General features: G+C 41.7%; 1 protein-coding gene across 2 annotated transcripts in view; it reads left to right on the top strand.

The window, feature by feature from the left end:
- Positions 1-11,702: 11,702 nt before the first annotated feature.
- The window catches only part of SNX7 (sorting nexin 7), a 28,450-nt gene continuing 23,558 nt past the window's right edge, over positions 11,703-16,594 (top strand). For both annotated transcript variants that reach the window (XM_032191888.1, XM_032191889.1), the window contains exon 1: positions 11,703-11,916. In XM_032191888.1, the coding sequence (XP_032047779.1) occupies positions 11,722-11,916 (195 nt within the window). In that variant the 5' untranslated portion in view covers positions 11,703-11,721. The remainder of the gene's footprint in view (positions 11,917-16,594) is intronic.

The raw sequence follows: 16,594 nt of genomic DNA, 5'->3' as shown, positions 1-16,594 counted from the left end.
CTTAATTATTGCACAGTCCTCTTCCAGCACTACTTTTAACAGTAATAGGTACTGTAAGCACTAATTTTAGAAGTAAAATGACCTGTGTTGTAAGAATGCCCACCTCATCTCAGTTCTAGGAAGAATTGCTAAAGCTTCAGTTCAGTGGACTGTCCCAAAGGGCTTGGAAGAAGTCTTTAACTGTCCTAGTTTTCTTACAGTCCCTGTAGATGTAGTACAGTAAATGTGGTATTTAGAACACTTTTGGTCATCTATTTATCTAGAACTCTTTTTGGAACCCTTCATGAGATCAAGCTTTTTGCGCTTTGTATCTCAGCTGCAATGATTTCTGTTTTAAAGCCCATGGACACACTCCTATGACGCAACCTCCATTTTCCACCTTGGTCAACATCATCATCTCTAATGAGGTCAGAATAAAGTATTTTCTTACTTTTTAGGTCATACTTTCAACCTCTGAACAGTGTTCCCATGCTCTTCCTAGTGGTTTATTTCTGTGAGTGCAGACTTACGGCTGGGAAGTTTTATCATGTTTAATACCCAGTGTGAGGCCTCGCTCTGCCTAACGTTTGTTCGGTACACCTTATTCCTATGCTTCTTTACCTCTTTTGCACAAATTTATTTGCTGTCTGTTTTGCATTTTTTTTTTTCATCCCGTTCATTTATTTTTAATTATATAGCTATTTGTCCCGTTATTTTTTTTTTCTGCAATGTTTCCTTCTTTGTTTTGGTATTAACACCATATAATTTTCAATATCTGAATAAGAAAGTTCCAGGCTTTTCTGAGCGGCCTAGGTAGACTGATTTAATCATTCACATCCTTAGCATACCTAGGCTTGAAATCCCCAGTTACAGACCTACTTGCCTTTATCTTACCATTCAGTTTTATCTGAATAACACAAAATATGTTGCTCTTCAATCAGCTCATCTAGAATATCTTCATTACTTAAATGAAACCTTAAAGTTGGCCTCTAATTGATGGAGTGGAAAAAAAACAAACAACAAAACAAACAAACAAAAAACCACCAAACCACAATGTCAGCTGTGATCAGCAGAAATAACCAATACAATATTATTAGCATTTGTTCTTCAAGCTATACTGAAGAAGTTAAATACTGCCATATGTGGGGCTGCCCACCCATCTGTTCACAACTACTGGTCATATTTAATGCTTTAACAATGCATAAACCATTAAACCATAAAGTGCTCCGAAAAGATCCTGTTTGGTAGCCAAATCCAACCCAACGATGTCCTACAGATTCACAAAATTAGTACAATTTTACTAACCGTTATTCCCTGATTTTGAAGTGCTTTTAATTCAAATGGAATTTAGCTACACTATTGCTACTTCTTTCTTCAATCTACCACATAAATTAATATGCAAATCTACTCTTTTTGATTGCTACACCCCGTGCCAGACCTCACTGTTTTTCCCACTGCCTTTCTGCAATCTTCTAACATTCCTCATTTCACTGCTCCAGCTCATTATATTTGCATACAAATACTTTAATTACTCTATCCTGACCACCGGCAATTTTCATCCAGATTAGTGAAAATCTTTCCGCTGGTTGTAGCACCTACCTACAGTCTTGTCGAACAGACTTGCAACAGGCCTGTTACTTTTCCCTGCACTTGCTTGCCCAACATCCAGCCGTGTCCTCCCAGACACAGGAGGCTGTGCTCCACCACAGAGAAGCGATGAACCCTGGTGGCACTGGTCACTCACCGGTGCACCCGCCAGAGCAGGACAGGCAGAACAAGGCCGAGCAAGGAACCCACCCCTCAAACCTGCAGAGGTGGGACCACACTGGCCTCCCTGGCTGCTGCTATCCATGCCATGACCTCCTCTTCAGGCTCTCCCTGTTTCTGCACTCCACTAGCTCCGTCATCGTTGGAATAGACTTGAACTTTTTCTGCCTGTGGGAGGTAGGTTTGGCAGTTCAGAAATCTCTACCTTACCCTCCTTTTCTCTGTTTCAGACTCATTTTACCAATTATGCCAATCTCAATCTCAACCACACTTTATCAATGCTATTTCCTTATTTTCAGTGTCCTCAGCACGCAGCAGAGTATTTCATTATTTACCTTTTGATCAATTCTGAGATAATTTGTTTTCATTCTGCTTGTATGGCAGTTACCTAAAAATTGACTGATTCATTTTTAAATGGGCATAATTTTGTTTTAGAGCCATTAGCATTTCAGGCCATACTTCTATTGGCAACTTGTTCCTTTAGGTCCTGTACTGAACTGTGTATTACCTGCTTTTTCATACTATAAAATTAGTAATGAGAAAAAATACTTTATTCAATAGATCGAACTTTTTAACATGTTGAATACCCAGTGGATTATTCAATCCCTTTTCAGCTGGGTTTAAGTTCACGGCTACCACGCTTACTTTTACTGTCTCCTTTTGCCTCCTTTCCCCACACCTACCAGGCAGGTATCTGCGTTCAGGTGTGCATGTAGAATTTTGGATAAAGGCAAAAGGCACCCACACACCAGCAGCACATTCTCATGGGAACCTCAGGCCAACTTCTTTGTTGCTTTATGAGTACTTTGCATTGGTTCTGCTAAAGCACAGGAATCATGAATCTTGTTGGAGGGTGTTCCTACAGCCCTAAAAAGGCATATAGGTATCAAAAAGGCTTTGCTCCAATCTATCCAATAACTCTTATCAAGCAGAGTGGATGGCTGAAGGCAGGGATGGCCTTCCTGTGCTCTAGCATGACACCCAAGACACTTGTGTGGCCTGGATAGGATACATGTGGCTCTGTATCCATACAGGGCTTCAGACAGAAACCACGGGGCTTACTGGCAATTAAAGGAAATACTTTTGGCAGAGTAGGAACCAAATCAGTTTCCCACATCTCATATCATTCCTCCTGGCAGCCTGAATGGCTTTCTGAAGCACAGAGATGCAAATTGATGCGAAGGCACTCCTCAGCTATTATAACCTGATGAAAAGCTGAAGTAATTCCCAGCTGATTCACAGACTGATGAGTTTACCCCTGTGACCCCTTCCCCTACGCTCAGCTATTGCGTGCTGCATCAGCAGAGCTTGCCCATCAGTTTGAGATGCTATAATACATAAACTGGAGCTTCCTTTTGAGCAAACCCAGCAGTCCTCTTGGAGATGCTGTATACAGAAAATGAACCCTTTCCACCAGTCATTCTCTGTTCATTGCCATGTCTAGTAAGTGTCTGTTTTCCTCACGTACATCACATAAGAACAAGAAAGGTAACTGGCCTACAATTCTATCCTGTTTCATTAGTTTCATATACAACTTAGAAATGTGAACGATTTGGTAGAATAAATCATTAAGTCAATTTAAAAAGGAATTCTTACAGAATATCAAATCAGCTACTGTAGCATATATGTACAAAGGCTGAAAAATGCAATCTAGTAGATAGTCATGTACTGTTTTAAGTGATGCAACACAGAAAAAACATATTATTCTGTTTTGGCTTCAGAAGTTCAGTAAAGCCAAACAATGTATGCAGCTTTACTTTGCACATAAGGAAAACGCAGTGATAGACCTGAAGTATAAGGAAAATGACCTCTGGTTTTTGGCTTCCAAAATTTTTCAGAGTGTGGAGTATGTTAGTTAACTGTAAATATCGTATTATGCTCCTCTACTCTTCTCAAATTCTATATTCCTTTTTTTTTTTTTTTTTTTTTTAAAGTCCATTGCATCATTCTAACAGAAAGTTGAATAAAGAAGAGAACTTTCATTTATTTACATGTTCATCCAATATACCAAAATGAGAGGGATTTAATTCTGGGAGGTACACCTACTCGTCCCTGAAGCTGCATCCCGCATAACAACTTTTATCTTTCTGTCTGTGGAAAACAAGTGCCAGTGCTGCCTAACTGCAGAGCTTGCTGCAACCCACCAGCATACAATATTTCAGTACCACAGTCCATCCGCAAACCTCATTTTAAACACAAGTCCTCTTGCAAATCCACGGGGTCAGCATGCATCTCAGGTGCTCTGCTACCACATCATCCCTAAGTGCAAAATCAGCTGAAGTAAATACGGATCTAATTCTATTGTTTCCCTTCTAAGGTGCAGATAAATTTGGTCCTTCATATTTTCATATGACCCAAAACAAAACTGCTAACATTTATTTAATAAGAGAAAACTGCAGGAAGCATATGACTGCTTGTACCACTACTGTAAATCACATCTGTTGGAATATTTCCTTCCTGATCTGGTCCAGATCTCTTGCAGCTGCAGTCTGACCGTACTGTCCAAAGTCACACTGTGTCTTGGATCATGTCTTGGCATAAAATCTTGAAATTTAAATTGTTTCCTCAGCTATTCTTTTCTAGCCTTTGGCACTAGTGCTTCTCGGTACTCAACAAAAACTCTCCAAAATCGTTCACAGTGCAAAAACACCGAGACATGCTGAGAGAAAATAAAATGAAACAATTTTCTTTGTGGGGCTACAAAATTAATGAAGTCTACTTTCCTGTTTTCTTGTGTGCTCTGCCACATCTCACTATATAGCATTCCCCCCAGATACATCACATGCCTTAGCTAATCCTAAGCAACACATGCAGCGGTGAGAGACCAGGGAGTAGCTGGTTCTTTGTACTTCATTTGTTCTGAACATAAGGACACAAATACCATCTGGCGCTTTACTGTCCACAAGGAGCAACTGATATTTTTAAAGCATAAAGCTATTTTGGGGCACTTAAATACAAAATAAGGGGATAATGGTAGAGCAGCTGCCTACTACGCTATTAGTTTCAAATATTTTGCCCAAGTAAGGGGTAAGAGATCAACATGAAACACATGAAATGCTTTCATCTACAAATCTATCTCAGCTCTGTTTTAGGGTTACAAGTCTTTTAATAGTGTTGAAATAATGTTGAGCTATTTAGCAACTTTATAGCAAACCTCACAAGGAGCAGAAGTATCTTCTGGTAGATCAACTGCCAAGTTATCACACAAGGGCTTTTCCACACGTTAATATTTGATAAGGAAACTATCCTAAAATGTTGAAAACACAACTGTTTCTATTGTAGGGTTGATGTCTTCTACATTGGGCAAGCTCAGCATTCACAAAGTAGTATGTTATTACCCCTTCTCATAGTTTACTTATTCCTATGCCTCCTTCTCTAATCATTGTCTGATAGCATAAACTGTTCTTTTGGTCACTTCATAATTTCACCAGTTTTCAGATTTTTAAAACAGCCTCAACTATTAACTAACTTGCATCATTTGTTTGCAAGGACTGAAAGTAAACCAACAGTAGCCTTTGTGTTATAGCTTGCAAAATAAATAAATAAAAAGATAGATCCATTACACTCTTTGTAAATAGCAAGAAAGGTATCCATGAAGTAAATTCAGAATTTACACCTGAAGACATTGCAGTTCCCCTGGCAGGCTGTAATTGTTTACTTAACCTGCATATTGATTGTGGTTAGACTGCTGGCTCACTTCCTTCAGCTGCAATTTTCATTTTGGCAGTTTCACATACATCACTTAAAATTCCTCTCTGTAGCTGCATCGTTCACATTCCTTCCTCTGGGTCATAATCCACTATGCAGGATCATACTTTTATTTCTGCATTACTACTTTTTCTTTTTTTATGATCTCTGTAGAACAAAAAGGGATATTTTTTAGCTTGAATGACTCTGAGCTACTGTCCTTCACAATTAATATACTGCTCAGTTTTATGGAAGAGAAGAGCTCAGTGGCACAAGATAAAAATGAAACTGTGTGACAGGATTAGCTGTAGAATATATTTTCCACATGCTTTGTGAATGACTATATACATATCATTTTCTATTAGTAAGTGCTGAAGTGTTAAGGGGGTCCACGTAGATCCTAATTTTATGGTCAACATTTCAGGTCAAAATTTAAGGACTAAAAAAACATTCACATAAAAACTGTCTTCTTACTCATCCCAGTAGCAACAAACTAAGACAAAAAGCACACACAGGTTCTGTCTCAAAGAATGTGTTAAAACATCATGAATGAGGGTTAATTCAACCATGCTGTGGCTCCTGGACTAGTTTAGAAGTCTCACCAATGTGCCAGCTCCCTTTGGGAAAGTTTTTTTTAGGGTGCCTGAAACTGTGTGTGAACAGTAAAGGTTGATAAATCTTTATAAAAGTGATTCTGTAAAGACTAATAAACCGTGAAATAATGACCAGCACTGTACCGAAGAGGTCAAAGAAATGACCACTCAGGGTTAAGCTTCATACAGTAAATTAATCTTAAAGTGACTGCACCACATTTGGATATCATCATCTTCCTTCAGTCCTAACAGTATTTCAGTAACTGATGTTGTACGTGAAAGCTGTGAATTATTTCAATTCCTTTGCTGTGATGATTTTGTTAGATGTATGGGCAGAAACTTTTCTCTCCTTCCAGTAGCTGTGCTTCTTCTCTGAAGTACTCTCGATGCATATTCTCTATAAAGAGTCCTGCAGGTTCTGACTTATTTGTCCTATACCTGTTAAAATGTCCCAGTACAAAACAGAGTCTCCTATTTCTTCATTTATTTGCTGAACCTACATTTTGTTGAATCTGCTTTATTCTGTTTTCAAACACATAACAGAGGCAATAACTGGAACAAACCAGCTTGAGTTCACCACAATACAAGAGAAATACAAGTAAAGCCAAGCGTGAGGAAATATCTGGACCAGCGTGTTCCTGCAGCTGGACTGATTACCAAACATTTGGCATTCAACTAATAATACAGGATTAAAAAAAAACAACACAGGATAATACTGGATACCGTGGGCAGGACGTAGCTGCGTAGGCAGAGGCGTGCAGTGCCATTCGAAGGGCTGCGAGGTGCCGCAGGCACTGCGTGAGGAGGTGCATGCCCCTGTGCACAGCGGCACACGCCTGCACGGGCTGAATTCTGTTCTCATTTCTAGGCAATGAGACTCCAGTCAAAACATGCAGTACCTTCTCTACATATATCTGGCCAAAAAGCCCCGCTCCAGTTGTGGACCTTATTTTCAAGGTTTCATTAGGTTTAGTGACCCCCATGGCACAACACCCAGATTAATTTGCTCAGCCTGTTTGCAGGGCAGGGGATTCTCGTCATGAAACACACAGGTTTGCAGAGCACTTGCAGAGTGTGTGGATTAAATTGCAGCAGCTGAAATACTTAATTCTTTATTTATAAACAAACATCTGTAAATAACTAACATTCATATCACTGTCATTATTTCATTGCAGTTATTTAGCAAACAGAACCACACCTGTCATAAATAGGTTAAACAGAGGTCCCATATTAATCTCTTCCCTTTCACCTAAAGCCAGAGTTCCCAAACAATATATCAGGAAAAGTAAGATTAGAAAGAACTCGGGTTCATATACCAAATTAATTGAATAAGCCTTTAGAGGTATGTCAAATATTAATACATTTCTTGGATATTTCTGGATTCAGAGATATTCATATATTGCCATGCAATGTAGATTGCTAAACATATTATTCATCAAAAAATGAGGAAAACAGCAATTATTTGGAAACATTAAACTATTCCTTCAACAGCAGAGACGATGCAAAATCAGAACAGATGGACACTACCTCACAACAGTTCAAAGTATTACCAAATAAAAATAAAAATAAAAATCAAAGCTTTCATATCCAATGAACCTCAGCAACTGTTTTTAGATGTGGTGAAAATTATGAAACCCAATAATGCTTTACCTGGAATATTTTTATGTCTAAAATTCGGCAGTCACATAACTTCAAAGGATAGCAAGCCTCTAGATATTGATCAGGGCTTTGTACATCTACAATGTCATAAAAACGATCTGCAGCTATAAAAAAAAAAGGTAACGTGATTCTGAGTACGGTATACTGTAATTTCCTTTGGGCAGTCAGAAAATGAAGACAGCCTGATAGTCTCTGAAAAAAAATAAGCTTGGCAGTTATCCATTGGCAGATGCAACGTTTTAAAATATGCCAATTAAAGCACCTTTTACTCTTAACATAGTAACATCGACAATAATAATAAAAACAAGAGAGGAGCCTAACAGTTACCTTCCAACCAAAACATAATGGGCAAAAAAGCTGAAAAGCTAAGCATCTGACAACTTATCTGAAAGCTCTCGTGCTCTGACTCTGTGGCCATTTAGGCATGGCATACAAATAGTTAACCATATTTTGAGCCATTATATGGAGCTTTCTATAAAGCTTGCGCTAATAAACAGTATGATACGAAGGTCAGCCCTTAATTCACCATCGAAATATCTTCTGGGTGTAAATGTAATGACTTCTGCTTATACATGAGACAACCCTGACAAGAATTCCACTTGACAATGCATTTCAGACCTAGAAAAACCTGCTCATTTGCGTCAAGGTGCTGAATGTCAGCAGATTTACTAATATGCTTATTATTTGCACTTCAGTGGTGGAACAGAGTAAAACACCATGAGCCCTCCATACCCCCTGACTGCCTGGCTAGGGAGGAGATGAAATAAAACAAGATTTAATCCTGTCCATATCACCGTGCAGTTGGTGAAACTCGACAAGTCAACATTAAGCATTCAAAGTGGTATTGTGGCCTAAAGGGATCACATGCAGCCTGCACATGAGAGCGAAGGAATAGCTCGGTTCTGCTTCGGTGTTTGTAAATTTAATTTGTTCAAGAAAAAGCAACTCTGGTAGGGATTACTAGCTAGGATCAACACTCTTACCAAAGGAAGAGGGAAAATACAAGCAGGAATAATACTGACATTTTTGTAATACAAAATAGCTTTTTGGGTTTAAGCGAATAAATAAAAGTTGGAGGCAATTGCAGCTCAGCCCTGGCATATGTGAATGCTCCACTCAGCGTTCCCGAGTAGGAGGACCTGAAACAACTGAAGGTTTTACAGCATTTCATGACAACTGAACAGTTACTTAGACAACACCATATTTTACAAAATATTAACATTTCCTTCCAAAAATATTTTTCACTATTGACTCAGTGCAATATCTATTTCTTTAAGTAAGTAGGGCAATGATACTCATGGCATGAAAACTGACATATTGGCCCTTGACTGTTGCCAAGATATAATTCCATATGTTCAGGGAAGGGTATTTGTGGTTAAATGTGTAAATCCCAGGTGCTCAGGAAACACGCAGCCTCCTGGCATACATGTGCACACACACGCACACAGAAATTAATAATAAGCAAGATCTGCAGCAATACACTTTTGAAATAACAGTACCTGTAAATCCTCTGTGTTGAACATAGTATTTATGTGACCTACATCTCTGAACAGCACAACTATTTCACTGTTTAAAGTTGTCATTGGTCCTACACCAGAAAATCTGCAACAAATTCGTGAGTCTGTAAAAAGTTCTTGTTGCTAAATACAGCAGGGCACAGAGGAGCTGGTAACTGTGGCTTGGTGGGGAAGTGCAGGTGTCCCTAAGTGGCAATTTATTCCCTCGGCCCTTTCATTAGATTAGAGACAGCTGGGATGGAGGGCAGGGGGAAGGGGTGGCAGAATGGCTTTCTACTTTGTTTTGGCAGTGATTGAAACTCTGAGTAACTGATAGAGGTAATGCCTTTTTTCACGGAGCAAAGGACAATGAATAACTTTTCCTCACAGATTGGTACTTCAAATATAGAACACAGAAAGATAAGCACTGCCAGTGGGCAATCAAAAATATGTCTTGTTAAGATTGATTAATGAGATAATAAAAAGCTATAATAAGAAAAAATAAGTCCAATTAAAGTATCTTCTGAGATTTCTCTCAAACAGAAATAAAGAATGCAGGAGAATGGTAAAACTTCAAAAAATTAATATGATAGAGATGACAGCCTTAGTATTCAAGACTACAGTACATCAGTTTTATACATTCTGTGACTGGCTGTCCCTTATTTATCATCTCTAATGTGTGGTGTCTGGAATTGTGATCCTCAGTAACTTTCCTTTTTCTCAGTTACTGCTTCACAAGTGTAACACCTGAATTTAAATTCAAACACATTAATAAAATAGGCATTATGCAGGCTGTAGGTACTTCATTCAGAAACCCTGTATGCCTCTAGCACTTTAAAACAGTGAAATAAAACCAAAACCAAAGAGGAAACAATGCCCATCCGTCACCTGTATGGAGCAGCAGACAGAAGACAACCTAGCTCCTCTAACTGCTTTTGTATGAAGGGTGAGTTAGAAAGAGTAGGAAAAACAGATGGTTTGTTTTTGGGGTGGTCCCGTTAGACTTGCTGATGCTTGTGGGCCCCTTCCAACTCAGGGTATTCTGCGTTACGCATTTCCTGTTGGGGTCTGGTGCACGAGGCACCCAAGGATACAGTAGGAGTAGCAAGAGCAGAGGGAAAGTGCTGTGAGGCACAGAGGTGGGCAGAGCCCGTTTGGTGCGGGGTGAGAAGCGTCTGCCCTGTCACAGGGACCAGCCTTGATGAGCAGCGTGGGATGGAGCCCAAGGTCCCACCATGGGCTGGGCAGATGGGCAGGAACCGAGGGCCTCACCCCAGGGCCTGCTGTTAATTGAATGCTACAGAAAGCAGCAGCTTCACCTCAGCAGTACCCAAGCACAGCACAGCCTGCAGCAGCACGCAGACCATGGCTGAGTTTATTGAAAAGCATGAAATATTAAGTGAATTTCCTCATCAGTTGCTAAGAATGTTTCATGAGTGAATGGCTTTCAAAGTACTTTCATTTGATTACGGGTTTTGCCTCTTCTAATTTGACAGCTAGGGAACAAAGGTAAAGAAAAATTATGCCACATCTGCCTGTTTAAGTACCAGTCTAGGACTTCTGAAGCCAACAATAACGAAGTTCCCATTGACTTCAGCTATTTCAAAGTGAACCTGTAAAAAGAGCACTGTTCCTCACGGCGGGTCTGACCTGCCCAGCAGCACAAAGGAACTGCTGCGCCAACCCTTCTTGCCTTCAACCTGCCTGCTCACCTCCCGGGTGTCCCGAGCTCCCCCAACAAGCACCAGCACCTGTTCCATCTTATTTGCCTTCAAGGAAATACCATGCACAGGATGAGGGAGAGGCTGTGCGGAAAACATCCAGTTCCTGCATTGATGATAGCCAGTAACGGGGATACTCGAAGGGGAGAGCTAAGGAACTTCGGCAGCATCATAGTCCCTCAGTTCTGATGTTTGAACTTATTGCAGCTCCACCATTTATAAATGGCTGATTATTTAAAAAAAAATAAAAAAAGAAAAAAAGAAAAAAATCCCTTTTCAGATGTAACATGGTGCCAATAATACCTCACAAGTGAACCTCTGACCCCAAAGTGATCTCTGGCCTCAACATCAGAGAGGCAGAGCAGACCTCAAGATCAAGAGCAAACAAGTCCAGCTACACAGCAAAGGGCTGTCCGGGCACACGAGGCAGGAAGCCAGGCGTGCTTTCCGCCTGGGATGTGTCTGCAGCCAGGGGGCACACCCGCTGGGCAGGCTTGGAAGCAGCAGAAAGCCGCCTGGGCCGACTCTCCGTGCCGGGACCGGCTTTGAGCAGACACCGCCCCCCCCGCCCCACTCCCGTCCCCGTCCCCGTCCCCGTCCCCGTCCCCGTCCCGCCCCGTCCCGGCGGCGCCTCCCGCAGCCGCCGCCGCTTCCACTCCTGCGCACTGGGCGCGCCCCGGGGCCGGGGCCGGGGCCGGGGCCGGGGCCGGGGCCGGTCCGAGGGCGGTCCGCGGGCGGGGCCGGGGGAGCGGCGGGCGGCCAATTGCGGTGCCCCGGGGAGCGGCTCCGGCGGGGCGGCCGCCCGCGCTCGCGGCGAGGATGGAGGCAGAGGGACGGGTCCCGGGGCCGCCGCCGCCGCCGCCGCTCCCCCCTGCCGGGGGAGGGAGCGGAGCCGGGGCCGGGGCTGAGCTCCCCGCCAGCACCCCCGGCGCCGCCCGGGTGCCGCTGCTGGGCGCCCCCGCAGAGGTGCTGGAGTTGGACGACGAGGAGGACGACCTGGAGGTGTTCAGCAAGGTACGGCGGGACCGGGACGGCACGGGACGGGACGGGGCGGGAGGGGAGGCGAGGCGAGGCCCGGCTGCGCACGGCAGCTCCGCTCCGCTCCCCGCGGCGGCCCCGCCGGCATCGGGCGGGTCCCGGCTCCTTCCCTCCCTCCGTCCGTCTGTCCGTCTGTCCGGCCGTCAGCGCGGGCAGGGCTGATTGCTGGTTGTGATGAATCTCATGAAGGGTGGTGAGGCTGCCACGTGTAAGGGCTCTCATTTTGTGCTGGTTTGGTCAAGACAGGGCTTTAACTCTCGCCCTCTCAGCCGCTAGAGAAGGGAGCCTGCGAGGGATGCGTTTGCCCTGTCACGGCTGTGTAAAATGTCCCGTAAGGATGTACAGAGAGCTGAGGTGGAAAAAATGTATAGGGCAGCTGTGGCCCCATCCACTTGCTGAGACTTCTGTCTGTTGGGTACCAGAATGTATGACGATGGAAAGAAATAGTAAATATTTTTCCTATTTGAAAATGCGACAGCAAACATTTTTATTAGGACCAAGTGTAATATGAACTAAGTGTATATTTTCTATTTTTGTGTAAAAAAGATACGTTTTTGTATGTGTGAATAAAAAAACACATTGGAATAAAAGCCTCATTCTTAGGAGCTATGTATTTAAACTGTGACTGCAATAAAATTCTTGAAAGTCATGCATTTTAACACCACAGGTATCTATTAGGTAATTTAATAATCTGTAACATACAAGAGGTCAGGCTAAACTTCACTAAGTTATCAGTGTTTTTCTAAAGCATAACTAGGGTTTAGCCAAATCATATTTTCTGGAAAAGTATCAGTCTTGATCTGATGATTTGCTGAACTTGCAGACAAAACCAATGTTAAATATAACTTCAGTTGTATCTTACCTTGAATCCTTTTGCGTTTACGAGGTAAGCTCAGGCAGTTCTGCATGCAGGTGTCAGTGCCTATCAATACAACATATCAACATGCTTGCTTGTCAAGGGTGAAGTTCCTTGAGAATAAAAAATAAAAACAAGTATGGATGATATGAGATACTGCTGCTCTATGGGAAATATCTATATCCTTAAATTACTGCCACCTAGATTCATGCAAAAATATTTCTTGCTTATATTAAATCTTAACTACTGCTAATGTTAGCTCTAATAAAAGATTTACTGCATGCAAAATAACCTATTTCTGCGGACAAGAAAATGTGTCAAACTGTGTTAAAGCTCCAGTGTTCTTTCCAAATCTTAGACACATGCATTTAGTGGTTATATGTTGGCCAGAAATTCAGTTTGTTTTCAGCTACAGCTTGAGCGCTGATCTTTTGAGAGGATGAAAACCTGTGAGGGTGATTTGGGGTTGCATCCTCTGCTTGTGTTCTGTATGTTAAAGGGAAACTGACAAGCTAAATGTAGCATCAGACTTATTTTTGTAAAACTGATTTTTCCATAATGTGCTGTTCCAAGACCACCCTGTATTAAATTGTATTTTAATGGAGTGTCTCACACCACTGTCTTTAAGGTCGCCAGCATTTGCAGGCCCAATGGGATGCAGCGGCAGTGCAGTGCTCAGTGCCTGACACTGACTTCATTTTTCTAAGTTTAGTCAGTGAAATGGACCAGCTACCAAAATGGTGAAAAATGAGGTTCTTAAAAATTGTCAGCCTCAATACTGTAAGTTATTACTCAAGTTGTAAAGGCAAAGCTTTTATTGTATGAAAATTCATAGACATTTAACCTGATAGTGTCATAAACCACTGGCCCAATATCCGGCGACATACCTCAGATATTACAGACTAGCATTTTATTCGGCAGCCCTGATAAAGCATTTCATAATGTAACGTGCATTTCACTTTATCCCAGTTTCTGTTACCATGGAAAAAGTTCTGAGGTCGTTTTAGCAGAGACAGCCTCTCAGGGTTGAATGATGAGTCACACGAATGCAGTGTTTGCAGCCTGCTTTCTTCCATGGGTTTCAAAGTACAGTACCACATGTACTGCACTCCAGTAATCCTTGTGTTCCTTGCTGGTGGTACCTTGACATGACATTGACAAAGCTGTCAGTGATTTGGTTAATACTTAAAATGTTAAGCAGCCGTCCTTTCAAAACTCGTTTTTACAATGCTTGTCTCCCTTCCATGATTACAGAAAACTTAATTCATGGTGTTTGTAGAAAAGATGTACATGCCACCACAGAATTGCTACTTTTTTCAGAACAAGTTGATCAAGGATTTAAGCCGGTTTCAAAGGTTTCGTCTCTTCTGCCAGTAGTTCAAGGGCATGGAAGGGAGGAGGGGGTTGGTAGGCACATGGAGCTGTGGAAGGTGTGGGAAAGTGCCTCCTTATCAAGGGCAAAGCCTTGACTTTCTTCACATAGATAAAGAGGAAAGAAGTTTATAAAAAAAAAGTTTTAAAAACCAAGAGCTGGAAGAATCATCTGTTTTTCCCCTGCCATACAACTTCCACCGTCAACAGTATGCACACAAAAACAGGACCAACCCCAAAGTTACAGCTGTGTAGAAAACAGAAAATTATCTAATTTTTTTTTTTTTTTTTAACTGTGTTCCCCTGTGATGGCATCAGACATGTCAGCAAACTTCAAGAACTGCTGGAAATAAACCTGAAGTATCGTGATGATAGAGAAACAGATGCTTGTTTAAACCTTACATGTATTCACTGACGTGCAGACAACACAGAAACCATACTACAACAAAACAGAAGTCCTGCTTACTCTGTGGATTTTTATTGTCAGTGTTTTATTTCATAAGCTATGTATTTTTTAGGCCTCTCATATAAAAGCATGCTTTCAGGAACCTGCCTGTATAGAACAACTTTTAGTAGCAACCTAGAAAGAGGAAGGAAATATTAAGATAGTAATGGCCCATAGGAAATTAGAAGATATGAAACACATTTGCCTTGATCCAGTTTAGGCTTTGCAGTATCATTATTCCTCAAGTGTATGGCCATCCAAGTCCCTTACATGCTCACATGCATTTTTCTCTCCCTGGGAATTTCCCATTGTCTCAGCACTGTGAATCACATGGCCTGCCCTGAACTCGCACGTTTGGAAAGCAGTTGCATTCTTCATGGGGAGCACGGGCAGCTAGTGCTGATGAGCCATGAAAACACAGCTTTTCTATTCATCCTCCACCACTGCCGGCGGTGCAGACTACGTACCAATACAGAAATTGTGGGTTGGAACAGGCTGAGTAAAATACATAACGTGACTGGCAGGCATACAAGGAAGCAGCTCTGTAATATTTAAAGCATTGTCTTTAACCTTTCTTCTTGGCTTTGTTTCCCTGGTCAAAGAACTGTACATGCGTGATGGGAGGAGATCTGGTACATGAGTGATTTCAGTGCATGGTTCACGACAGAGGTTTCTACTCTGTATGTGTGAGAGTACATTGAAAAATCCAAAGGAGGGAGCTGGCAGTGTATGATGATGAGGTTAAAGACTGGAAAAGAGTGAGAGGGGAGAACATAGCCCAGAGGCAGCTTTGGTTTGGTTAAATCCAAAGGAGAAAGTCTTTCCATCCTCAGTGACACCAGTCTTGCACTCCTCAGTCCCACATGGCAATACCTGGCTCCAGCTTGCGTGGCCTCACACATTTCCACTCCTGACATTTCACCAGTTTTCTCTTCTGCAGCATCCCTTTTCTGCATGCTCCATAGCCAGCAAGGCACTAGGAAGGACCTTTTTTTTACCACTCTGGGATTCTCTTGCAAGAGAGGAGCCAGTTTCATGAGCAGGCTGCCCGGAGAAGCCGTGCATGCCCCATCCCTGGAGGTGTTCGAGGCCAGGCTGGTTGGGCCAAGGGGAATCCGATCCAGTGGGCAGCATCCCTGCGCAGGGCAAGGTGTTGGAACTGGGTGGTCTTTAGGGTCCCTCCCAACCCAAGCTGTTCTGTGTTGCTGATTCACAGGCTTGGACGAGCAAGCAATTGGTTTTACTGTGGCATAAAGCAGATAGAAAGGTAGCTCAGGCGAGCTCCCAGTGCCAAGGGCAGCGTAGAAGTCCTGTGTAGGATGGCAGCGCAGCGCGGGGCTCCTGGCAGTGTGGTTGTTCATTTGCCTGATGATCTCATTCAGAAATTCTGATTTAAATAGCCAGTTTTTACCCAGTTTTGTGTATAAGCTTAAGTTTATGAAAAGAGAAAGCAACTTTCCAAAAACACCGAGAAATATTGAAGCTTGTTATTAATTGAAATACTTCATTACATTGGATATGTTAGAAAAGCTATATTAAATGTCTGATATTTACAATATGATTATTGATTTTAATTGCTTTCATTTATTTTTAATAATTTATTAAATTATTATGCTGTTTTCTGAGTTAGTGAATTTAATTAAATTAATAAATTAAGCAGTAATTTTGTACTGCATTCTTACTTAGCTTTTTTTTTTTTTAAAGATTAAATTTACATCTCTGTAAAAGTTTCCCATTTGAAATTCTATTTTAAAATATATGCAAACTGGGATACCCAATTCCAGTAAAAATTCTGATTTAGATTTTGTCTTGTTTCTTAAAATCGTACTTTCTTATCCACCCTGTTCAACATACTAGAGATAATTCAAGCATGATGAGTCCTGAGTAACTGGCTTCTAACCATTATAATAAAGCTGGTAATCATACTACACAAATACTAGATGCTTGTAATCATAACTAATTTAAGCATTCACAGGCAATTT

This window comes from Aythya fuligula, chromosome 8 (assembly GCF_009819795.1).
Source record: "Aythya fuligula isolate bAytFul2 chromosome 8, bAytFul2.pri, whole genome shotgun sequence".
Classification (NCBI taxonomy): Eukaryota; Metazoa; Chordata; class Aves; order Anseriformes; family Anatidae; genus Aythya; species Aythya fuligula.
This window is presented reverse-complemented; position numbering and strand designations above follow the sequence as displayed.